General features: G+C 33.6%; 1 protein-coding gene and 1 pseudogene across 2 annotated transcripts in view; one reads left to right on the top strand and one right to left on the bottom strand.

Moving 5' to 3' along the window:
* CSMD3 (CUB and Sushi multiple domains 3) overlaps positions 1-26,088 on the top strand; it is a 1,211,357-nt gene that overhangs the window by 876,647 nt on the left and 308,622 nt on the right. For both annotated transcript variants that reach the window (XM_003823338.5, XM_034966508.3), the window contains 3 exons: positions 765-956; positions 5,000-5,126; positions 6,855-7,057. In XM_003823338.5, coding sequence (XP_003823386.3) covers positions 765-956; positions 5,000-5,126; positions 6,855-7,057 — 522 coding nt within the window. The remainder of the gene's footprint in view (positions 1-764; positions 957-4,999; positions 5,127-6,854; positions 7,058-26,088) is intronic.
* On the bottom strand, positions 18,377-18,805 carry LOC106635072 (large ribosomal subunit protein eL30-like; annotated as a pseudogene).

Raw genomic sequence — 26,088 nt, 5'->3', positions numbered from 1 at the left:
CAAGTGCAGGAGCTTCTGTCCCCATAGAGTGGGGATTTGAGGTATATCACCCCTCTAGCATGTGGAGGTGTTCATGAATCTGAAAACTCTCAGAACCCCTCTGTCTAAGACTATTATGGAGATTTTATTACATAGGCATAATTGATTAAATCATTGCTCCTCAGTAATTGACTCAACCTTCAGTCCTTCTCCCCTCCACGGAGATGTATGTATATGACCCGGCCATGGGGACGGCACTGAAAGTTCCAACACAACCTTCTAATCCTATGGTTGGTTTCTCTGGCGATAAGCCCCCATCCTCCAGGAACAACTTCATTATAGAAACTTAGATATGGATGGCTTATTATAAATAACAAAAACTGTACTCTCACTCTTATCACTCAAGAAATTCCAAGACTTTTAGGAGCTCTGTGCCAGGAATCAGGGACGAAGAACAAATATATACTTGTTGTTATATCACGGTATCACTCAGAATCTACTATTAACTCTAAATCACTTGAAGCAGACAGGAAGCTTAGTACCACAAGCCATGGTAATTATATAGACCATGGGGTATCATTGATAAACTTCAAAAACACAACACATTTTAATTTTCAAGAAAAAAAAGGTCTGTATGGTTGTTGCATGATACGAAAATTAAATATCGTAAGGGCAATATGACTAAGTATGTAATCATCAAAACTAGTAAAGTAAAGGAATGATTTGTATAGATTTAAATCCTCCTCCTAAATTTTGCCTTTAATCAATTTATATTTTTGTCCCAGGTTTTGAACTCTCACACTGTGAAGATCCTGGCATTCCACAATTTGGATACAAGATCAGTGACCAAGGCCACTTTGCTGGTAGCACCATCATTTATGGATGCAATCCAGGCTACACTCTCCACGGAAGTAGCCTTCTCAAGTGCATGACAGGGGAGAGAAGGGCATGGGACTATCCTCTGCCTTCCTGTATTGGTAGGATACTGTCATAGATTTTCATTGAATATTTCTGTGAAAACTTTATCAAATTCTTTGCATTTTTAAGAAATTCTTTCTGTCCTCATAGAACTAACACTTTATATCGAGAAATTAATGAACTCATAGCTTGAATTTGTCAAAAGAAAATTAATGGAAAATGAAAAGGTCCTTTTCATAACTTTATTCATTATTCCTCCCATAATCTTCTAGTTTGTGGGGGACAATATGGTCTCTTTGAAGTCATTTTATTTCTGCTACCTCGACATAAAATGGAACTCATTACTAAAATGTTAAGACTTTTAATTATACACATTTATTGAATTGCATTGGCCAGATTTTTTTAATTTACAAAATTATTACCTATTGTGGAATCAAGGTGGATTAGAGAAAACAGTAACCTATTCTCTTTTCTCATGCATGTTACAGCATAACACTCAATTTCAGTAGGAAAAGGAATGTGAGAGTGACATAAGATATATTGCCTTCGTGAAGCTAGAGAATGATCATTTTCTGTCTTCTTTGTGTAGCTGGGGTACCATTTTATTCCTACCATCTTGTAGATTAGTTAATGCATAGATGGGTAGGTGGGGGTGGGAAGGTAGATAGACAAATATTGACAGGTGTGGATAGAGATCTCTCTTTTTCTCTTTTTCTTTTCTGCTCCAAAGACCAAGTAGGTGTCAGACTGGAAAACTAGGACAACAAAGGAAAACAACTTTGTAGCAAAACACTAACTCTCCAGCAGAGAACATATATGCAGTGATTCTTCAGCCTTTCTTTTTTTGATGGCATTTATAGAGGCAGAAATCTATTCTGTGTCAGGCCTATATGGATAAAATTGACTCAAATCTTTTATTTTTAGAAGGTGTGCTGAGGTATAATTGATACACAAAAAACTACACATATTTAATGTGCAATTTGACTTACCTTTTAAGACCTGAACCTTTTGACAAAAGTAGAATATTTCTGTCGTTTTTTGATGTGGTCAACATAGGAATTGCCATAAAACTTGCTAGAATACAAATAGAAAATATGAAATTCTAGTTATTATAGGCCTTGCAACTAATTGCATAGTGGTTTTGATGCTATGAGACCTCTGTTGGTTTATTAAAACATTGATTCATGCAGAAAACAAACATGTTTTTATCTAACTAAAATGCAATCACAGTTCTTACTTTTGAGACGGCATCTGAATTTTGGAGAGATTTTGAGGGTGATACCTAAAATAATAATCAAATTAAATTGCCAAAAGCTGGAATATGATCAATAATCAGCCCATTGGCATTGGTTATGAGAAAAATGTACCACTGATTAATTCTCTCTGATGTGATTATGAAATATGTTCAGAAAAGCTTTAAGAGTTTAATAGCACAATACCATAAATGTATAAATATTGACTTGCCATGCTGTTTTTAAAATTAAAACCACAAACAAATACATTAAAAGCATATATATTTTTATGTGTGTTGAAACAAGCTGTAGATATTCTCTACTTTTTGGAAAGGTTTTATACAAATGGAAGGATATTTAGTATGAGATCAGAAGGTTTTAATTATGTTTGCAGCAAATCAATGAATTTTATGTTTACAAGTACTCAAAATCAAAACATGTTGACTTGATATTGCACAAGATTTCATGGGTAGGGTAATCTTTCTTATTAAAATTCTAATGATGGATGATCAAATAAATTTAGCAGCTATAAACAGTTGGACACATGGTGAGTGATACTGAATAATTTGATGATAACAGAAGATGAAATTCTATTTTAGATACTGTTCTCTACTCGCAATGATTAATAGCTTTAACACTTGGCCTATGATTATAATATCCTGTGCTCATTAAACTTAAATATCTTCTACAGCTATGTTTTAGCCTCAGTCAAATAAGGAAACTTTTCTTAATTATTCAGATTATTTATAGGTAATTATATTTCTGAATCTTATTCATTGATGAAACAAAAATTAGTTTTTGAGGCACCATAGCTGGAAGGATTTAACCTGTATCTCTTCTTTAAACATTATATTTCATTTTATTCTGCAAACATAAGTTTTATACAGAATATGAACTCCAGTACTACAGCATATGACACTGGCTCATTTGAGGTCAAAAATGCCAGGTAATATTTTATAACAAAGAAATATGGGGGGAAACAGCTATGTTTAAGTTCAAGATGCAATATAGTGCAAAATTCTCCAATTGACTATAAATTAATCAAGAAGAATAAGTACCAACTCTGTTCTCAAATTAAATGTAATCAAATAGTGATAAATCATAAATAAATGATGAAAAATGAATTAATACAATTATGTTTACAGATTGTCCAACAGAATTTTTGTTAGAAAAAAATGAAAAACCATAAATGGTGATAACATCTTAAATACTAATATCTTTTTAATTTAAAAATCTCCCGAGTGTGTTATTGTAAATTAGATTAAATTAATGTTGCAATAAAAGGTAATATTCCCTTAGCCCTCCATGGGTATATCAGTGAGGGTTCTCCAGAGAAACAGCACCAATAGGATATCTCTCTTTCTCTCTGTCTCTGTCTCTCTCTTTTGTCTCTCTCTCTCTGTCTTCCCTATCCATCTATCTATCTATAGAGCTTTATTTAATTTAAGGAACTGAATCATGCAATGGTGGGGGCTGATAAGTCCAAAGTCCATAGGGCAAGTTAATAGCTTAGAAACTGAGGCAGGAGTTGCTGAAGTTTTGAGAAAGAATTTCTTTTTTTCCCCCCCAGGAAACTTAGTTGTGCTCTTAAGGTCTTCAAATTTATTGGATGAGGCCTACAAGTCAACTGAGTGTAGATGTTATCCATGCCTATAAAATAGTTAATTAAATAACTGGCACTAATAGCCCAGCCAGGTTGACACATAAAACTATCCATCACAGTTTGGTGCAATATAGTATCCAAAATTTTTGAAACAAGTTAACATATATGCAGCCTACAAATTTGAGCCATTAGATTCTAGTGTTATCAGGTCTCTTCCAAATGCTAAAACTTTCCTGCTTTGACCTTCTTTGGTCTAATAATAATAATAATCAAAAATAAAAAGTTTAATTCAGTTATTTAATCTAAGATAATAGGAAAGTTGTCAAAATCAAAATGGAGTCACTTGTGTTAAAAACTCTGACAAACAGAGCTGGGAAAGCCATAAGGGGAGGGTTCTCATGCACAAGTGCCTGATAACAAGAACTATCACAAAAGATTCAAATGTGTAAGGCATTCCACAGTGTTTTCCTTGTTTCTAGGGTTTAAAGACGTAGAGCAATATGCTAACTAAAATACTTAGTTTCTCTCTTTTCCAGTACAGAGACTCTTTCTAGGTTGTTCACTGACGTAAAATCACTCCAGTTATCACAACATTATTAAGTAGTATTAAAATGGAGAAGGAATCCCCTAAAATATAAAATTTTAATTATATTGCATGACAATACTTACATTCTTAGTTTGATAATTTTTATAAAAATTAGAGACCACATTAAATCAAAACCTAACTAGATTTTACTGAAGTAAGGAATCTAATAAAAAATGCCATTTTGACTTTTGGGAGAGTACAAGGGAAAGGGTTTAAAATGATTTAAAGGGGAAATAAAAGGACAATGAAATTTAGAAGGCCTGAGGGACTGCAGTAAAGATTAGTTTTTCTCAAAGGTGGGGTAGCAAGATGATGAATTATTCAGCCTGCAATTTGTTAGCAGTGAGCAACTTGCCATCTGTTTCCCTTTTAAAATTATCGTTATTTAACAACACATCTTAAAATGTTTGGAATCCTAACTCAGAGGTTTTGAGTGTGTCTTGTTTTAATTCTTTAAGTAGGTTTCAGTTTTATTGTCTTTTTTGTGCTCTAACTTGAGACTCTATTATTTGATTGTATTATATGTTCTTGCTTCAGTTGATACTTTAAAAGTTTATACAAATGTGTACTTTAAAGAAACAAGAAAATCAGTATTCTTTTGTCTACTCATGAGAAATTTGTAGATTGTTTTGAAAAGATTGGCATTAAATTGTGGCTTAAATTTCTATTATTTTTTATCAGCTGAATGTGGAGGTCGTTTTAAAGGAGAATCATCAGGAAGAATCTTATCTCCTGGCTATCCTTTTCCATATGACAATAACCTGCGTTGCATGTGGATGATTGAGGTAGATCCTGGAAATATTGTCAGGTAAATGAATTTCATTTTCTCAACATTACTAGGGAATCTGAAGTACCTAACCAACCCCTATATAAAATTAATATCCATTTATTTCATTTTTTGTTTGTTTGTTTTTCTTGAGGCAGAGTCTTGCTCTGACATCCAGACCGGAAGGCAGGGCACAATCTCGGCTCACTGCAACCTCCTCCTCCTGGGCTCAAATGATCTTCCCACCTCAGCCTCCCCAGTAGGTGGGAATACAGGCATGTGCTACCAGGCTAGGCTAATTTTTAAATATTTTGTAGAAACAAGGTCTCACTATATTGACCAGGCTGGTCTCAAAATGTTGGGCTCAAGCAATTCTCCTGCCTCCCTAAGTGCTGGGATTACAGGTGTGAGCCACTACACCTGGCCCATTTTGACTGATATATAGAGTTTTGCAGATTATTACCCTAGTGCATCCTCATTAACAATTAGGAGAAATAAGAATAGAAGGGGACTGAATACCATTTCCTGTTGTCCTTGTCCCTAAACACGTTTGTGAAACACTTGCTCTCTGCCCATGTAATCATGTTAGATTTCCCTTTTCCGCAGAGTTCTTCACATTGTTACTACCCCTTAGATAAGTACAGAGTCATTATCTCAAATCAACACCAGTCTGACTTCCAAAGCTATCATAGGCTCTCAGTCCCAGCCTTACTATGCGGCTTTGGCTAGAATCATCCTTGACATATGAGCTACTTGGTGTGTTTTCAATAACAAACAATAACTTTAAAACTTAAGAATTACTACTTATATAAAGTAGTAATATAAATTCCATTTATATACAATGGAATTTCAGACAGGCTTCTAGGTGGTATACTACTATGCATTGATGGATGCAGTGTGAGTTGGTACATTACTTTTGCAAGGCAATGTGCAAACTCAAAATAGGCTACGCTATATCATCCCCAGTTTATTTTTCTTTAGTCTAAGTCGTGCATTGTTTTATATAAATATTAGAATTATTAAACTTGAAAGTAATAAATTCACCAGATTTCTGCAATTTCTAAAAATTAAACATTATTTGATGTTAAATTGCAACTTAAGTTAAAAGCTGTAACGATTCATGTATCAAACATAAATGTATTGTATGTAGAGTTGAGCTTGTCAATATAATTAGATTTCTAAATTTTGCACCAAGCACAAAAAGCACCCGATTCTAATTTTGTCTAGGTTAAACTTAAAACAGAATAGATTTAACATGAAACGTGGCAAAAGCATGTACTGTAGAGTCAGAAAACTTGAGTTCAATTTTTGACTATGCCACTCTTTGGGCAATTATTTCATTTATCTAAACTCCATTTGCCATATTTGTAAAATTAAGATAAAATTATTCATATTTCATTGGGTCATTATAACAATTAAACAAATAAAATATATGTAACGCATTTTGCACAGTGCCTAGCATGTAGAAGATTATCTATAAATGTCCCCTGCTGTTGCCCTAGTTAAATCCATGAACACGGGAAAGAATGTATGCCTGAAGTTTCTACAATTTGCAAAGGTGATGTAATAGTGTATTTAATAATATTCTAAAAAAACAAATTATATGTCTCAAGAAAAATATATTAAGAATATATGCTGTTTATGTAATTCATTTTTAACACATAGCAAAAAAGAACTATCTAGTAAAAGGCATAATGCACATTTGTTCTATTTTTTATTTAAAATTGAATCCTTGTTTAAAATAATCAGAGAAATATGGTTCTCCCACAGCTTGCAGTTTCTTGCTTTTGATACGGAAGCATCACATGATATACTCCGAGTCTGGGATGGTCCACCAGAAAATGAGATGCTTTTAAAGGAAATTAGTGGATCTCTTATTCCTGAAGGAATTCATAGCACCCTCAATATAGTAACCATCCAGTTTGACACGGATTTTTATATTAGCAAATCTGGATTTGCAATTCAGTTTTCAAGTAAGTTTTTTCAAAAAATTTCTTCAATGCAAAATAGGAAGGTGATGTAAATAGTCATGTTAACTTTACTGTTCAAAATTTTAATTTTAAAATTTTAATGATTTTAAATATTTGTGTTTCTAGTCTTCCTATATTTCTGCAGCAAAGGTAAAATGTACATGGGAAAAATGTAATACAATTAACTTTGAATATTAATTGTTGAGACTTCTCTCCACCTGTAAAATCATTTATTCTTAAAGTAAAAGTGGTGTTAAATTACTCAGCTAAAAAAAATTACATCACAAAAGCTTATAATCTGGAAATAGTATAAAAGTAAAAGTTTTAAAATATGAAGTTTTGCAGATGAGGAAGGAAATGACTACTTGCTATTACAAAAAATACAACCCTACATTTTTCCTGTTTTTTAAAATTATTTAAATATCTTAATTATGTATTCACAGACATCTTTGACAAAATATTTCAGATGGCTTTTAAATTAAAGATTTTCTATAACAATAATATGACAATGAAATAGCATTCCTTGTAAGTAATTACCAGTGTTCTTGTCTTGTTAATTTTTTTCTTCTCATGGCACTGCTAAGTGGCTAAATATATGTTGTTCTGTAAAAGAAATTTTAGTTTAGTTGATGGATAAAATGAATAAAAACTTAAAATTTTTAAATGCTGTTTTAACTTGTTAATGCACATTATCTCTTTGAGAAAATTATCTAATAGATTTTTTATCTGTATAGTCTTAAAAAGTCCTATTAACAGAAATGTATCAATGTTTCTATGATCAACTATGAGTGAAAACCAGTACTCTTCAAATGTGTCAGAATTCAAATTCTGGCTGTTTACTAACTGCTAATTTTGGGCACGTTACCTAGTGACCCGATACTGGGTTTTCTAGTTGACATAGGAATAACAATGCTCATCTCATAAATAAGTTATTAAATCTAACAGAATCATGTGTGCACAGTATTTGGTATTGAGTAGATAACTGGTACCTAATGAACTATTATTTTTACATAAATAAATGTAACATTGAAATGTCTTGAAAATAAATAATACAAATAGTTTTAAAAAGTGTGAAGGAAGGACTTTTGAAATCAGTGCCAACAAAATATACCGTTTTAGGTAAACAATTATACAGTTAAACAATTGCCTTGGCTGACTTTTTGTTTATGGAACACAATTATTCGCCCTACTAACACAAACGAATTATTTTGTACTGTATGACCCAAGCTCATGTGAAAGAGAGGTATAAACTGAAAAGTCAATATCTCTAAATTTGCACTTTAAATATATATTTTGAGAAAATGGAATAAAATAAGAAAATAATCATATAATAGGTGAATATAAATGGCTCCGAATTAGAAAACATTTACCAATGAAATATTCTTCATCTTTGTATATTCTACTCTCTACTGTTTATTTTTTTAAGTGGGAACAATTTTTCAGAGAGCGGCTTAATTTTAGTTATTTCTATTGTAGTTTAGCAATAAACAATTCTTGCTTTTACTTTAGATTAGTAATACATAGTGTTTTCCACTTAAATTGTTATTGCAATTAAATGTCTGCATACAGTAATATGGAAAGGTGTCTCAAGCTCAATGTTTGCAAATGCAACTTACACTTTACACTCAACCTTAGCTGGTTGAGTGGAAACACACTATTTTAGATGAATTTCTGGGAATTTTTATTGTAGATAATCTGTGAAAATAGCAGTACATTTTTATATTTATTATATTTGTAGGGCACATTACAGTTATAGAAACAATATATTTCATACTAGAGCTTTAATAACTCTGCCTTCATAAGATTTTTTTAAGATGAATAGAAATTTGATCTGAGCCTTAAAACCAACCTATTGAAATAAAGTTACATTGATGGTTACTACATTGTGAATGAAAAATTAACCTCTTGGCTAGAGATCTTTTCTAAAACATGTGCTTACATAGCTTTTCAAGTGTTCAGATTTGAAATGGGAAAATATTCTTTTCATGAATGAAGTCTTGATGGGTGCCAAGAATCAAGTTAAATGCTTTATATACATAATCTCATTTAATTCTCACAAAAGCCATGTAAGATATGGTTATCATTCTCATTGCCCAAAGAAATACATTGATGTTCAGAAAGTCAGTTAATTTGTTCAAGATCATACAACTAGCAGATGCCTGGAGTGATAACTCAAACTCACATGTCTGAAAGGAGATTAATGTCATGCTTTGTACATACTAAATGCTTAGTAGTTATTATTACAGTATTATTATTCTAGATACATGCATTAATATGCCAGAGGGAATAGAAAGCTTTCAGTTATATATTATTAGCTGCAATGGAGTTCTACATTTTAATCAATTTGGTTTCCTGATTATAATTCCAAGCACCACATCAAAGGTCCCAATCTAAAAAAGGAGATGAAATATGAGTGAAACCATGAGAAGAAATGAAGGAAAGCCGGAGTACATACATGCCTATTTGAAAGGGACAGATGCCCTCTCTGGTTCTAAGCATTTTGCCCTATAGGAAGACAGGAAAATTTAAAAGTGGAATTTGAAATAAGAAATTTTATCTAAAGTCATCTAGTTTCTAAAGTATACAAGTGGTATTAAAGAGAATGTAAATGGACTATAGGCCACTAAACAACTACCGTGGGTCAAACTTGGCTCATGGGACCATGTTTGCCACTTCAGTGCTTTACCTAAATTCTTCTTCCCTAGATAAATCTATTTCATCCTACCCATTCATTCATATGTTCATCCGCTAATTCATTCACTCATTCATCCTAGGAGAGTCTATTAAGAACCAGGTATTAAACATATTTATCACTAATTAATTCTCAAACTCATCTTTTCATTAACTCAAGCAACTCAATTTCATACACTCTCTCTCTCTGCTGCTTTCCATCACCAAACCTTCTTTTTTCTTTAGTGTTAGTTCTGCTCCCATGTGCTTAAATTCTGCTCATTCTTCCAGACTCTGTGCCAAGATCCCTTTTCAGTAAAATATTTTCTTACTATTCTAGCTCATGCTCCTTCCAGTAGTTGTATTTCTTTTTCCCCAAATAAAGATCAGTATAAACGGCGTAGCAATTCATTGTTCTAGAAGTTTTTTGGTTGTTTTTTGTTTTTTTAGAGACAATGTCTTGCTCTGTCACCCAGGGTGCAGTGCAGTGGCACAATCACAGCTCACTGCAACCTCAACCTCCTAAGTTCAAGTGATCTTCCCACCTCAGCCCCCCATGTAGCTAGGACTACAGGTGTGCACCACACTTCACTAATTTTTATTTTTTTTGTACAGATGAGGTCTCATTACGTTGGCCAGGCTGGTAATGGTATTTTAATTATGGTGCCTTTGCGCCCCCAAATATATTAATATCATGGATACCTTTGTCTCTTAAAATGTCTATATAAAACACATATTTTGTACAGGGTGATAATATAATTTACTATCCAAACTTAAGGTATTTTGGAGATTAAAAGCAAGTGCTAATAAAAATTAAGCTCAGCAATAGGCACAAACCAGGATGCTCCTACACAATCAGGAAGTATTGTTTTAATTGTCAGATTTTATTTGAGCCCCCCTTCCCCGATTAGTACAATTTAATTCCATTCTTCTTTTGAGCAAATAGCTGTCCATTGAAAGTCAAAATAATTAATTAAAAATAATAAATCAGGCAATAGTAGCAGAACAGTCTTCACCAATGAATGTAACAGGTGATACGTGTTTCCCCAAACTTGGTGCAAAGTAAATTTAACAGAAATGTGGGTCACAGACCAACTTGATAATCATCAAGCCACTGTCGGCAGCCTCATGACTTTTATTTCATGATCCATTCATCCTTTGTAGAGTCTGTTGCTTTATCTCTTGCTGTTATTGTCTGCAAGGCACTTTTGCTTAATCAGAGCTACTTAAGTCTAACATTGCCACTTCACGCTGTCCTATGTGCTGTCCTCACTTCTCAGCAGTCAGCTTCTATATCCTCTGCTTACATTTTAATCTGCCTGTCTCATTCCACTTTAGTTCCCCAGGGAGGTTATCATTGGGTATCATGCTGTCATTTGCCCACAGAATAGTAGATTCTGACAGAGCATTTTCTATGCTCTTCACTCTTTGACCTATCTGTTGAGAATCTTCCCCTGCTGGGTAATACAAAATGCTGAGGCCCGTAGCTAATACTGTTGAAAAATCTCAAGGAAATATATCCCTTAGCCATGAGAGGTTGAAGTTCCCCAGCTTTAACCGATTGCATGGTGCCCCTGCCTTTGTTCTCATCCTTATTATTGTTCCCTGCACTGCTCTAACAGTCGACTAGCCACTCACTTCTTTATCCCTCCAGCAAAACTTTTCTCCACATTTCTACCTGACTGATCTTTCCGAAATACAAAATTGGACATCACTTCTCTGTTGAAAATTATTTAATGGCCACACAAATCTAAACTCAACACTTTGGCATGACATTTAAAGCCTCCAGAATATGTCCCAACCTACCTGCCAGCTTCACTCCTCACTATTCATTTATATACATCCAGAGGTCTAATTAAATTGTCCTGAAAGGACAATATCGTCGCACGTTTCTACTGCTTTGCAAACTCTCTTCCATATTCCTGAAACACTTGTACCTACATTCAAAATTTGTACAATTTTAGTCATTTTCCAGGACATAAGCTAAATGCTACTTCTAGTAGCAATGAACTACTAGACAGAATTACTTATTTCCATTTCCACATATGTACTGCTCTTCCCTGGTTTACTAAGGACAGTCCTCATTTATGCCTGTTGTCCTGGCATTCTGACTGTTTTGACATTTATCCTGTATTTTCCCTTTTTAACAAAGTGTCACTATTAATAGTTCATTAAAATAAGCCACAGTGTATTTATTAGATCCCCGCTTTGTGACATAAGTTTGCAGTGCTCAGTAAGTATAATGCATGGTTACATCTGAAAGACAAATACTATTAGGTTGGTGCAAAAGTAATTGTGGTTTTTGCCATAATAACTTGTATCTATTTCTCAACTTTTTCCAGATGCCAGGTGATTAACACTTACCTTTCAAGGATAGAACATAGGACACTTAGAGATAAAATGAAGCATTCTTAGATATGAACAGGTCACCCATTCTGACCCTAGATGGTGGTGGGAAGAGCATTTATTATTATTTTTTATTATTTATGTTTTGAGCCAGAGTCTCGCTTTGTCACCCAGGCTGGAGTGCAGTGGCACGATCTTGGCTCACTGCAACCTACACCTCCGGGTTCAAGCAATTCTCCTGCCTCAGCCTCCCGAATAGCTGGGATTACAGGCGCATGCCACCAGGCCCAGATAATTTTCTGTATTTTTAGTAGAGACGGGGTTTCACCATGTTAGCCAAGATGGTCTCGATCTCCTGACCTTGTGATCCGCCCACCTCAGCCCCACCAAGTGCTGGGATTACAGGCATGAACCACTGTGCCTGGCCAGGAGGAGCATTTGACATTGTTGCCCTGACAGATATTTTGTATAACAGATAGTTATGCTACAGCATGTATTGTGGTTTGAATGATACGTAAGACTGCCAGGCCATGAATTGGCAGGATTAGGGGGAAATATGGGAAATATGTGTTCTTGAAGTATGTGTAGAAATAGAGACTGAGCAGTTGATTTACAGACCTACAAAATAGAGCCTGAATACTCATGCCATGAGTATATATGCTGTTTATTTTATTATGTAAATTTGGAACTAATTACTTTATCATTGAAATATGCTGTATTATCTTGCAATAGACCTTTATGGCAGCAATGAGATTTTAGAAATTAAATGTTTAATGAAAAAGTATGTACTGAACATTCATTTCTTAAGAAAGCTGATATCCACTAAGATGTCCAAAAGGAAAGTCAGTTCTACTGAAGGGGCTGTCAAGAAACACCCAAGCAGAGATCAGCAAGGATTCAACAAAAACCAATCCTTGTGAAAATTGAAACGAAACCAAAAAGATAGCAGAAAATGATCCAGAATAGTTTTTTAATCACTATTTGTAAATCCAAGAATTTCATACATCCAGAAACATATTTTTTTAAAAAAGCAGAGAGTAGCATATAATCCCATTTCAATAAAACTTATTTAGATAAGTGATAAAACTTTTTTAAGAGGGAAAATCATGCACTGATCATTTATTTAGCTGTGTGAACAGAAATTAGTAAAACATTGAATTAAATGAAACACTATTATTTTGTGTATCATGTTTACATTTTATAGGCTAGTGAAGAGGGCAGTTTTATTAATATATGCCAAAATATGGATCAGATTGAATGGTTATTTGAAGCCATAATAATGCATTAAATACATCTTCATCATTTTAAAGTACCTGATATATTAAATATGTGTTAATCATTTTACAGTACCTATCTTCAACAGCCACATTATTTTTATTTCAATTTATTTTACTGTGGTAAGAACAATTAACACGAGATCTACTTTTTAAGCAAATTTTTAGGTGTAGGGTACATTATTTTGGTTATAGGTACAACACTATGTAGCAGGTCCCTAAAGCTTATTTATATTGCTAAACTGAAATATTATGCCAGTTGATTAGTAACTGTCATATCTCATCTCCCCTAAGCCCCTGGAAAAAACCATTTCACGCTCTGATTCTATTAATTTGGCTGTTTTAGATACCTCATATAAGTGAAGTCATGCAGTAGTTGTGTTTCTGTGACTGGCTTATTTTATTTAGCATAGTGTCCTCAAGGTTCGCTCATGTTGGTGAATATTGCAGAATCCTTCTTTTGGAGACCAAATCGTATTCCACTGTGTGTCTTTCCCATATTTTCTTAATCTGTCATTAGACAATTAAGTTGTTTCCAACATCTTGGCTATAGTGAATAATACTGCAATGAACTTAGGAATACTAATACCTCCTCGAGATCCTCATTTTTATTATTTAGGATAAATATCTAGAAATGGGATTGTTGGATTGTAAAGTAGTTTCATGTTTAGCTTTTTTGAGGAATCTTCATAATATTTTCCATAGTGGCTGGCACCATTTTGCATTCCCACCAATAGCATGTAAGAGTTTCTATTTCTCCATATTCTTGCCAACACCTTTTTAAAATAAATAATAACCCTCCTGACAGGTATGAAGTAATATATTATTGAGATTTTTATTTGCATTTTCTTGATGATTAGTTATGTTAACCATTTCTTCATATACCTGTTGTCCATTTGTATGCCTTTTTTATAGAAATGCCTATTCAAGACCTTTGACTGTTTTTTATCAGTCATTTGCTATTGAGGTGTAGAGGTTCCCTATGTCTTTTGGATATTGATCTATTATTAGATGTATGGCTTGAAAATATTTTCTCCCATTCCATAGCTTGCCATTTCACCCTGTTGATTGTACAGAAGCTTTTAAGTTGGATGTATTCCTGCTTGTTTATTTTTGCTTTCGTCACCTATGCCTTTGGTGTCATGTCCGTGAAATCATTGTGAATACCAACGTTATCAAGCTTTCTTCTCTTTTTTTTATTTCCTTCTGGAAGTTTTACAGTTTCAGGCCTGGCGTTTAAGCTTTTAATCCATTTTGAGTTGATTTTTGTGTAGGCTGTAAGATAAGGGTCTAATTTCATTTTTTGCTTCTGGATATCCAATTTTCTAAATACCATTTGTCAAGAAGACTATCCTCTCCCCTTTTGCATTCCTGATACCCCTCCACCACTGTCCACACCTTTTTGTTGCCCTGTCTTATGGTGTGGACCTGTTACCGTTTCATAGATTTATTTCTGGTCTCTCTATTCTCTTCCATTGTTCTATATGTCTCTGTTTGTGCCAGTACCATACAGTTTTTATTATTGTACTTTGGTAATATATATTTGAAATGAGGAGGTCTGATGCCTTCAGTTTTTTATTCTTTTGCAAAACTGATTTGACTATTCAAGTTATTTTTGGTTTCATGTGAATAGTAGAAATTTTTTTTCTATTTACAATCCATGAACAGAGGCTGTTCTTCCATTTGTTTGTATCTTTAATTTCTTTCATTATTGTTTTATAGTTTTCAGTATACAAGTCTGTCACCTCCTTAGTTAAATTATTTCTAAGTATTTTATTCTTTATGAGATTATTTTAAATTAGATTGTTTTCTGAGTATCCTTTTTAGATAGTTCGTTGTTAGTGTATATAGAAACACAATTGATTTTTGTATGTTAATTTTGTATCCTGAAACTTTATTGAATTTATTAGTTCCAACAGTCTTTTTGATAAAGTCTTTAGGATTTTCTATATATGAGATTGTGTCATCTGCCAGCAGACACTATTTTACCTATTTTTTTTTTTTCCATTTTGGAGGCCTTTTGTTTTTCTTGCCTAAACTGCTCTGGCCAGGACTAACAGTACTATGCTGAATAGGAGTGGGAAGTGAACATCCTTGGATTATTCCTGATCTTGGAGGAAAAGTTCTCAGTTTTTTTTTTTTTTTCCCCCAGACAGTATGATGTTAGCTGTGGTCTTTTGATATATGGCCTTTATAATGTTGAAACATTTTTCTTCTTCAATTCCTAACATATTGAAGATTTTTTTTTTAAGAAAAGGCATTTAATTTTGTCAAATGCTTTTTCTGCATCCACTGAAATTATCATGTGATCATGTGATCTTAATCCATTATTCTGTTAATGTGGTGTATCAAAATAATTAATTTTTGTATATTGAACTATCTTTCTGTCCCAGGAATAAATCCAACTTGGACATTGTGTGTGATCCTTTTAACATTTTAATGTGCTGTTGGATTTAGTTTGCTAGTATTTTGTTGAGGATTTTTGTACATGTATTCATCAGAAATATTGATCTCTAGTTTTCTTTTCTTGTGATCTATTTTTCTGGCTTTGGTATCAGGGAATATTGCCTTTACAAAATTAATTTGGAAATTTTTTTGTTTGTTTTTGGGTTTGTTTTGTTTTGTTTCAATTTGCGGGGGTTGGTGGGAAGAGTTTGAGAAGGATAGAAATTAATTCTTATTTAAACGTTTGGTAGAATTCACCAGTGAAGTCATCTGGTCATGGGCTTTTCTTTGTTGGGAGATTTTAAAATACTGCTTAAACGGCCATATTAACAATGAGTCTGTTCAGGCTTTCTATTTCTCATGATTTAGTCTTGGTAGACTGTATATTTCTATAAATGTGTCCACTTTTTTTCCTAAGTTATCCAGCTTGTAATCATATAATTGTTCAATATAGTCTCTTATTTCTGTAGCATTATTCTTTCTTTTCTGATTTTATTTATTTTAGTCTTATCTCATTTTTCTTGGAATAGCTAAGGGAATCTCAACTGTGTTGAGATTTTCAAGAAACCAACTCTAGTTTTATTTTTTAATTGTTTTTCTATTTTCTATTATGTTTTTATATTTTCTTTAATCTTATTTCCTTCCTTCTGCTAACTGTGAGCTTCTTTGTTCTTCTAGTTCGTTGAAGTAGAAAGTTAGGTTATTTACTTGAGACATTTTTCCTTTTTATGTAGGTGTTTATTGCTATGAACTTCTTACATAGTCCTGTTTTTTCTGTTTCCCGTGCATTTTGGCATATCGTGTTTTTGTTTCATTTGTCTTGAGGTGTTTTCTATTTCTCTTTTTTATTCATATGTAATAGTTGTACATATTTATGGAGTACAAGGGATATTTTGATACACGCATACAATATGTAATTATCAAATAAGAGTAACTGGAATATTCATTATATCAAACATTTGTCATTTCTTTGTGTAGTACATTTTAAATATTCTCTTCTAGCTATTTTGAAATATAAAATAAATTCTTAACTATCATCACTCTACTGTGCTATTGAACAGCAGAATTTGTGCCTTCTGTATAACTGTATTTTTGTACCCTCTTCATCCCATTGGAATGCTGCAATTCCCAGTATCTAGTAACTACCATTTGACTCACTATCTCCATGAGATCAATTTTTTGTTAGCCCCCATATATAAGTGAAAACTTGCAATATTTGTCTTTCTGTGGTTGGCTTATTTCACGTAACATAATGTCCTCTAGCTCCACCAATGTTACTGTAAGTGACATGATTTTATGTTTTTCCTCCCCGTGGCTGAATAACATTCCATTGTGTATATATAGCACATTTTCTTTATCCACTCATCAAATGATGGTTGATTGAATACCTTGGTTATTGTGAATAGGGCTGCAATAAACATGCACGTGCAGCTATCTCTTTGATATACTAATTTTCTTTCTTTTGGATAAATACCCGGCAATGGTAATGCTGGATCATATGGTAGTTGTATTTTTAGCTTTTAAGGGAAACTCCATACTATTTTATATAGTTGCTGCATTAATTAACATTCACACCAACAGTGCATGAGCATTCCCTCTTTTTTTTGCATCTTTCTCAGCATGTTATTTTCTGTCTTTCTGATAGCCATTTTAACTGGCGTGAGATAATATCTCGTTGTGGTTTTGATTCGCATTTCCCTGATGATTAGTGATGTTAAGCATTTTTTCATTTACCTGGTGGCCATTTGTATGTCTTATTTTGCAAAATGCCTATTCAAAGCATTTGCTCAATTATTAATTGGATTATTTGTGGGTTTCTTTTTGTTTTGTTTTGTTTTGTTGTGTTTTTTTGCTATTGAGTTGTTTTAGTTCCTTATATATTCTGGTTATTAGTCCCTTGTCAGATGGGCAGTTAGCAAATATTTTCTCCCATTCTGTAGGTTATCTCTTCACTCTGTTGATTGTTTACTTTGCTTTACAGAAGCTGTTTAGTTTGATATAATCACATTCGTTTAGTTTTGCTTGTGTTGCCTGTATTTTGAGGTCTTATGCAAAAAATATTTGCCAGAACTAATGTCCTGAAGTATTTCCCAATGTTTTCTTCTGGTAGTTTCATAGATTAAGGACTTACATTTAGGTCTTAACCTATTTTGATTTTAGTTTTGTGTATGGTGAGAGATAGGGGTCTAGTTTTATTCTTCTACGTATGGATATCCAATTTCTGCAGCACAATTTATTGAAGTCCTTTCACAGTGTATCTGTTAAAAATGAGTTGGCTGTAGATGTATGGATTTATTTCTGAGTTATTTTTCCTCTTCCATTCGTCTGTGTGTCTATTTTTATGTCAGTATCACACTGTCTTGATTACTGTAGCTTTGCAGTATATTTTAAAGCCAGATAGCTTGATGCCACTAAGCTATCTTTAGTCTTTTTGCTCCCAAATTGCTTTAGTTATTCACGGTCTTTTCTGATCCTGTAGGAATTTTAGAATTTTTAAAAAATTTTCTCTGAAGAGTGGCATTGGTACTTTTTTTTAAATAAAAAAATGAACTCTGGCAAGTTTTACTAAATAAAAATTTTGCATTGTTTACTTTTCACCAGACTATTCTGGCATGCTTCTAATGATATCAGAATCACCCGGATTAATGATAGCCAGTATGCATTGTATGTAGTATATTTCACATGCTGTACCCAATTCAGTGTTATTGCCACTGTAGTGGTGGATAGCAGTTTTGGCCAACAATACTTAGTACTCTAATTCAGATTTCTTCAAAGTCAGGCAGTTTCTAAAAAGGATGATGAATTTTGCTTTGCCTTGTCTGATCATCTTCAGAGTTGGCTTGTACCTTAGCATATTTTTAATATGTTGTTGTGTTCAGTTTGCTAGTATTTGGTTGAGGCTCTTTGCATCTATGTTCATCTGAGATATTGGCCTATACTTTCCACTTTTCATAATGAGTTGGACTCCAGAGTTAATTGACTCCAGTGATGTTTTCATCTTCTTTGTGGCCCCCATCTTCCTGCCTTAGGTGCAGGACAGGCCCCACTCAAGAGCACCCACCAAGATGGCCAAGGAGCAAGAAAATGGCATTGGTACTTTGGAAGAAATTACTCTGAATTTGTAAATGACTTTGGGTAGTAAGGACCTTATAAAAATATTAATTCTTCCAATCTATGAACACTTAAATGTCTTTCCATTTTTCTTGTGTCCTATTGTTTTAATAGTGTTTTATAAATTTCATTGTAGAGAGATTTCACTCCTTTAGTTAAATTTATTTCTAGGTATTTTATATATTTTGTAGCTATTGTAAATGGGATTTATTTCATGAATTTTTTTCAGATGGTTTGTTATTCGTATATAAAAATGCTACTGAGTTTTGTATGTTGATTTTGTATCCTGCCACATTACTGAGTTTATTTATAAGTTCTAACAACATTTTGGTTGAATCTTTTAGGTTTCTCTAAATATAAGATCATGTCATCTGCACACAAGGACAATATTACTTCTTCCTAATTTAGATGCCTTTTTATTTCTTTCTCTCATTTAATTGATCTGGGCAGGACTTTTAGTACTATGATGAATAAAAGTTATAAAAGTGGTCATTCTTGGCCTTGTCTTGTTCCACATCTTAGAAAAAAGGCTGTCGACATTTCCCTGTTTAGGATGATGTTAGCTGTGGGTTTGTTGTATATGGCCTTTGTTATTTTTAGATATATTCCTTCCATAACCAGTTTGTTGAGAGTTGTTATCATTAAGGGATGCTGAATTTTGTTGACTGCTTTTTTTAGCATTTGTTGCAATGCTTCATATAGTTTATGTCCATGATTCTGCTAATGAGATGTATCCTGTTCACTGATTTGAATATGTTGAATGATATTTGTATCCCAGGGATGTATCCCACTTGATCACAGTAAATGATCTTTTTGATGTGTTATTGTGTTCATTTTGCTCCTATTTGGTTGAGGCTCTTTGTTTTCTTTTCCTGCTGTGTCTTTGGTTTTGGTATCAGAGTAAATTGGCCTCATAGAATGAGTTTGGAAGTGTACTTCCTTTTCAGTTTTTTGAAATAGTGTGATTAGAATTGGTATTAGGTCTTCTCTAAATGTTTGGTAGAATTTATCAGTGAATCCATTCGTTCCTGAGTTTTTTATTGATGGGGGACTTTTTTTTTTCTTACTACTTTGAACTCATTACTTGTTATTGGTCTGCTCAAGTTTTCTATTTCTTCATGGGTCAATTTTGGTAGATTTATGTGTCTAGAAATTCATGTACTTCTAAGTTTTCCTATTGGTTTGTATATTCTTCTTCATAATAGTCTCTAATAATTCCTTGTGTTTCTGTGGTATCAGTTTTAATGTCTCATTTTTTGGCTGTGATTTTTACCTGAGTCTTCTCTCTTTTCTCTTAATCTAGCTAAGAAAAAATTGTTGATTTAGTTTATCTTTTCAAAAAGAGAGTTTTCATTTTATCCTTTGTATCTTTTTTCACTCTCAATTTTTTTTCCTGTTCTGATCTTTATAATTTCTTTCCTTCTACTAATTTGGGGTTTGATTTGTCATTGTTTTCTAGTTCTTTGAGGAGCATCGGATTGTTAATTTGAAGACGTTCTACTTCTTTGTATAGGTGTTTCCTGCTATAAATTAGTACTGCTGTTGCTGTATATTTTAGGTTTTATTTGGGGTGTTTTGTTTACATTTCCTTTTTTCAAGAAATCTTTTTTTTATTTTATTATTATTATACTTTAAGTTTTAGGGTACATGTGCACAATGTGCAGGTAAGTTACGTATGTATACATGTGCCATGCTGGTGTGTTGCACCCGTTATCTTGTCATTTAGAATTAGGTATATCTCCTAATGCTATCCCTCCCCCCTCCCCCTACCCCAAAATGGTCCCTAGAGTGTGATGTTCCCCTTCCTGTGTCCAAGTGTTCTCATTGTTCAATTCCCACCTATGAGTGAGAATATGCGGTGTTTGCTTTTTTGTTCTTGCGATAGTTTACTGAGAATGATGATTTCCAATTTCATCCATGTCCCTACAAAGGACATGAACTCATCATTTTTTATAGCGGGATAGTATTCCATGGTGTATATGTGCCACATTTTCTTAATCCAGTTTATCATTGTTGGACATTTGGGTTGGTTCAAAGTCTTTGCTATTGTGAATAGTGCCGCAATAAACATACGTGTGTGTGTGTCTTTATAGCAGCATGATTTATAGTCCTTTGGGTATATACCCAGTAATGGGATAGCTGGGTCAAGTGGTATTTCTAGTTCTAGATCCCTGAGGAATCGCTACACTGACTTCCACAATGGTTGAACTAGTTTAAAGTCCCACCAACAGTGGAAAAGTGTTCCTATTTCTCCACAACCTCTCCAGCACTTGTTGTTTCCTGACTTTTTAATGATTGCCATTCTAACTGGTGTGAGATGGTATCTCATTGTGGTTTTGATTTGCATTTCTCTGATGGCCAGTGATGGTGAGCATTTTTTCATGTGGTTTTTGGCTGCATAAATGTCCTCTTTTGAGAAGTGTCTGCTCATGTCCTTCGCCCACTTTTTGATGGGGTTGTTTAGTTTTTCTTGTAAATTTGTTTGAGTTCATTGTAGATTCTGGATATTAGCCCTTTGTCAGATGAGTAGGTTGCGAAAATTTTCTCCCATTTTGTAGGTTGCCTGTTCACTCTGATGGTAGTTTCTTTTGCTGTGCAGAAGCTCTTTAGTTTAATTAGATCCCATTTGTCAATTTTGTCTTTTGTTGCCATTGCTTTTGCTGTTTTAGACATGAAGTCCTTGCCCATGCCTATGTCCTGAATGGTAATGCCTAGGTTTTCTTCTAGGGTTTTTATGGTTTTAGGTCTAACGTTTAAGTCTTTAATCCATCTTGAATTAATTTTTATATAAGGTGTAAGGAAGGGATCCAGTTTCAGCTTTCGACATATGGCTAGCCAGTTTTCCCAGCACCATTTATTAAATAGGGAATCCTTTCCCCATTGCTTGTTTTTGTCAGGTTTGTCAAAGATCAGATAGTTGTAGATATGCGGCATTATTTCTGAGGGCTCTGTTCTGTTCCATTGATCTATATCTCTGTTTTGTTACCAGTACCATGCTGTTTTGGTTACTGTAGCCTTACAGTATAGTTTGAAGTCAGGTAGCATGATGCCTCCAGCTTTGTTCTTTTGGCTTAGGATCGACTTGGTGATGCGGGCTCTTTTTTGGTTCCATATGAACTTTAAAGTAGTTTTTTCCAATTCTGTGAAGAAAGTCATTGGTAGCTTGATGGGGATGGTGTTGAATCTATAAATTACCTTGGGCACTATGGCCATTTTCATGATATTTATTCTTCCTACCCATGAGCATGGAATGTTCTTCCATTTGTTTGTATCCTCTTTTATTTCCTTGAGCAGTGGTTTGTAGCTCTCCTTGAAGAGGTCCTTCACGTCCCTTGTAAGTTGGATTCCTAAGTATTTTATTCTCTTTGAAGCAATTGTGAATGGGAGTTCACTCATGATTTGGCTCTCTGTTTGTCTGTTATTGCTGTATAAGAATGCTTGTGATTTTTGTACATTGATTTTGTATCCTGAGACTGCCGAAGTTGCTTATCAGCTTAAGGAGATTTTGGGCTGAGACAATGGGGTTTTCTAGATATACAATCATGTCGTCTGCAAACAGGGACAATTTGACTTCCTCTTTTCCTAATTGAATACCCTTTATTTCCTTCTCCTGCCTAATTGCCCTGGCCAGAACTTCCAACACTATGTTGAATAGGAGTGGTGAGAGAGGCTGTCTTGTGCCAGTTTTCAAAGGGAATGCTTCCAGTTTTTGCCCATTCAGTATGATATTGGCTGTGGGTTTGTCATAGACAGCTCTTATTATTTTGAGATATGTCCCATCAATACCTAATTTATTGAGAGTTTTTAGCATAAAGGGTTGTTGAATTTTGTCAAAGGCCTTTTCTGCATCTATTGAGATAATCATGTGGTTTTTGTCTTTGGCTCTGTTTATATGCTGGATTACATTTATTGATTTGCATATATTGAACCAGCCCTGCATCCCAGGGATGAATCCCACTTGATCATGGTTGATAAGCTTTTTGATGTGCTGCTGGATTCGTTTTGCCAGTATTTTATTGAGGATTTTTGCATCAATGTTCATCAAGGATATTGGTCTAAAATTCTCTTTTTTGGTTTTGTCTCTGCCCGGCTTTGGTATCAGGATGATGCTGGCCTCATAAAATGAGTTAGGGAGGATTCCCTCTTTTTCTATTGATTGGAATAGTTTCAGAAGGAATGGTACCAATTCCTCCTTGTACCTCTGGTAGAATTTGGCTGTGAATCCATCTGGTCCTGGACTCTTTTTGGTTGGTAAGCTATTGATTTTTGCCACAATTTCAGAGCCTGTAATTGGTCTATTCAGAGATTCAACTTCTTCCTGGTTTAGTCTTGGGAGGGTGTATGTGTCGAGGAATTTATCCATTTCTTCTAGATTTTCTAGTTTATTTGTTAGTTTATTTAGGTGTTTGTAGTATTCTCTGATGGTAGTTTGTATTTCTGTGGGATTGGTGGTGATATCCCCTTTATCATTTTTTATTGTGTCTATTTGATTCTTCTCTCTTTTCTTCTTTATTAGTCTTGCTAGCGGTCTATCAATTTTGTTGATCCTTTCAAAAAACCAGCTCCTGGATTCATTAATTTTTTGAAGACTTTTTTGTGTCTCTATTTCCTTCAGTCCTTCTCTGATTTTAGTTATTTCTTGCCTTCTGCTATCTTTTGAATGTGTTTGCTCTTGCTTTTCTAGTTCTTTTAATTGTGATGTTAGGGTGTCAATTTTGGATCTTTCCTGCTTTCTCTTTCAAGAAATATTTTAATTTCCTTCTTAATTTCTTCACTGACCCATTGGTTGTTCAGGAGCATGTCATTTAATTTCCATGTTATTTGTACAATTTCTAATGTTTATTTTGTCTTTGATTTCTGATTTTATTCCATTATAGTCAGAAAAGATGATTCAAATATTTTGGAATTTGTCAAGACTTGTTTTGTGGCATAACCTATGCTCTATCTCAGAGAATGTTCCTGGTGCTAATGAGAAGTATGTATACTCTGCAGCAGCTGGATACAATCTTTTGTAAATGTCAAGTAGGTCCATTTGGTGTGTGGTGTAGTTTTATTCCAATGTTTCTTTGCTGATTTTCTGTCTGGATGATCTATCTATTGCTGATTGTGGAGTGTTGAAGTCCCCCACTACTATTGTACTGTTCTTTCTCTCTCCCTTTAGCTGTATTAATATCTGCTGTAAATATTTGGATGTTTTGATATTGGGTACACATATATATATATATTTATGATTGTTATATCCTCTTGATAAATGGACCCCTTCATTATTACATAATGAATTCCTTTGTATCTTTTCAGTTTTTTGACTTGCCATCTATTTTATCTAAGTATAGCTACTCTTGCTCTTTTTTTGGTTTCCGTTTGCATAAAATACATGTTTCATTCCTTCACATTCAGTATATGCATGTCCTTATAGATGAGTATGTTCCTTGTAAGCAGCATATATTTGGGTCTTATTTTTTAGTTCATTCAGCCACTTTGTTTTTCAATTGAAAATTGAGTCAATTTACATTCGATGCCATTATTGATAGATAAGGACTTACAAATGTCATTTTGTTACTTTTTTTTCTGGTTATTTTATAACTCCTCTTTTTCTTTCTTCTTCACTTCCTTTGTGGTTAAGTGATTTTCTTAACCACAAAGTTAGTATGTTTGAATCCCTTGCTTTTTATTTTTACTTTCTCTATTATAAGTCTATGTTTTGTGATTACTGTATGGCTTACAAAGAAAATCTTTTAGTTGTACAAGTTATTTTAAACTAATGGCTACTTAAGTTTGGTGGCAGAGAAAAGCACAGAAACAAACAAAGAAAAATCTATAAAGCCCTGCATTTTGATTTCATACTCCTCCCCATATTTAGGCTTTTTGTTGTATCAATTTATATCTTTCCATATTGTCTATCTCCTAACAAACTGTTATACTTGTTATTTTTGATAGATGTGTCTTTTCTTCTTCAGACTAAAGACACAAGTGTTACACACCACAATTACAGTATTGGAATATTCTGAATTTGTCTGTGAACTTAATTTTACCTATGAGTTTTATACTTTCAGATGATTTCTTGCTGTATATTAACATCCTTTTTTTTTTCAGATGGAAGGACTCTTACTAGCATTTCTTGTAAAACAGTTATGATGATGAAGACTCTTAGCTTTTGTTTGTTTGTGAAAGTTTTTATTTCTCCTTCATGTTTGAAAGGCAGTTTTTCTCACTACTATATTCTTGGTTAGAAATTTTTTTGCCTTTAGCACTTTGAATATTCCATGACACTCTCTCATATCTTGCTGAGAAGTCTACTGCCAAATGTATCGTAGCTCATTGATATGTTATTTGCTTTGCTTTTGCTGTTTGTAGAATCCTCTTTGTCCTTGACATTTGAGAGTTTGATTATTAAATGCCCTGGGATAGTGTTATTTTGATTGACTCTGCTTTGTGATCTTTGACCTTTTTATACCTGGATATTCATATTTTTCTCTAAATTTGGAATGTTCTCTCTTATCATTTCTTTGAATATATTTTGTATCCCTACCTCTCACTCCTTCTTTAAGTCCAATGACACTTAGATTTGCCTTCTTGAAGCCGTTTTCTAAATCTCGTAAGCCTTCTTTATTCTTCTTAATCCTTTGACTGTGTATTTTCAAATAACCTGTTTCCAGGTCATGAATTCTTTCTTCTGCTTAATCAACTCTGCTGTTGAGACACTCTAATGCATTTTTGCATTCATCAGTTCATCAACTGTATTTTTCATCTCTAGGTTTCTGTTTGATTTTTTAAATTATTTATATATATATAATTTATCTAATAAACTTCTAAACTGATTATCTCAGTTTCTTGAAGTTCACTGAGCTTCCTCAAATTAGCTATTTTGAATGCACCAAAAGGTTGCATATCTCGGCCACTCCAAGGTTAATCACTGGTGCCTTAGTTAGTCTGTTTGGTTAGATCATATTTTCTTGAATGTTCTTGAGGCTCGTGGACATGTGTCAATCAATGTCTGGGCATTTCAGAGTTAGTTATTTATTCCAGTTTTCACAATCTGGCCTTGTTATTACCCATCCTTCTTCAGAGAACATTTCAAAAATTCAAATAGGATTTATTATTGTGTTCCCCAAGCTTGTAGTCACTGCAGCTCTTTTAGTACTAGAGAGTATTCTAAGTCCAATTACACTGCAACCATCTTGTGGACTT

The sequence above is a fragment of the Pan paniscus genome, chromosome 7, assembly GCF_029289425.2.
Source record: "Pan paniscus chromosome 7, NHGRI_mPanPan1-v2.0_pri, whole genome shotgun sequence".
NCBI classification, from domain to species: Eukaryota; Metazoa; Chordata; class Mammalia; order Primates; family Hominidae; genus Pan; species Pan paniscus.
Note: the sequence above shows the minus strand (reverse complement) of the source record. Positions and strands in the feature narration are given on the sequence as shown.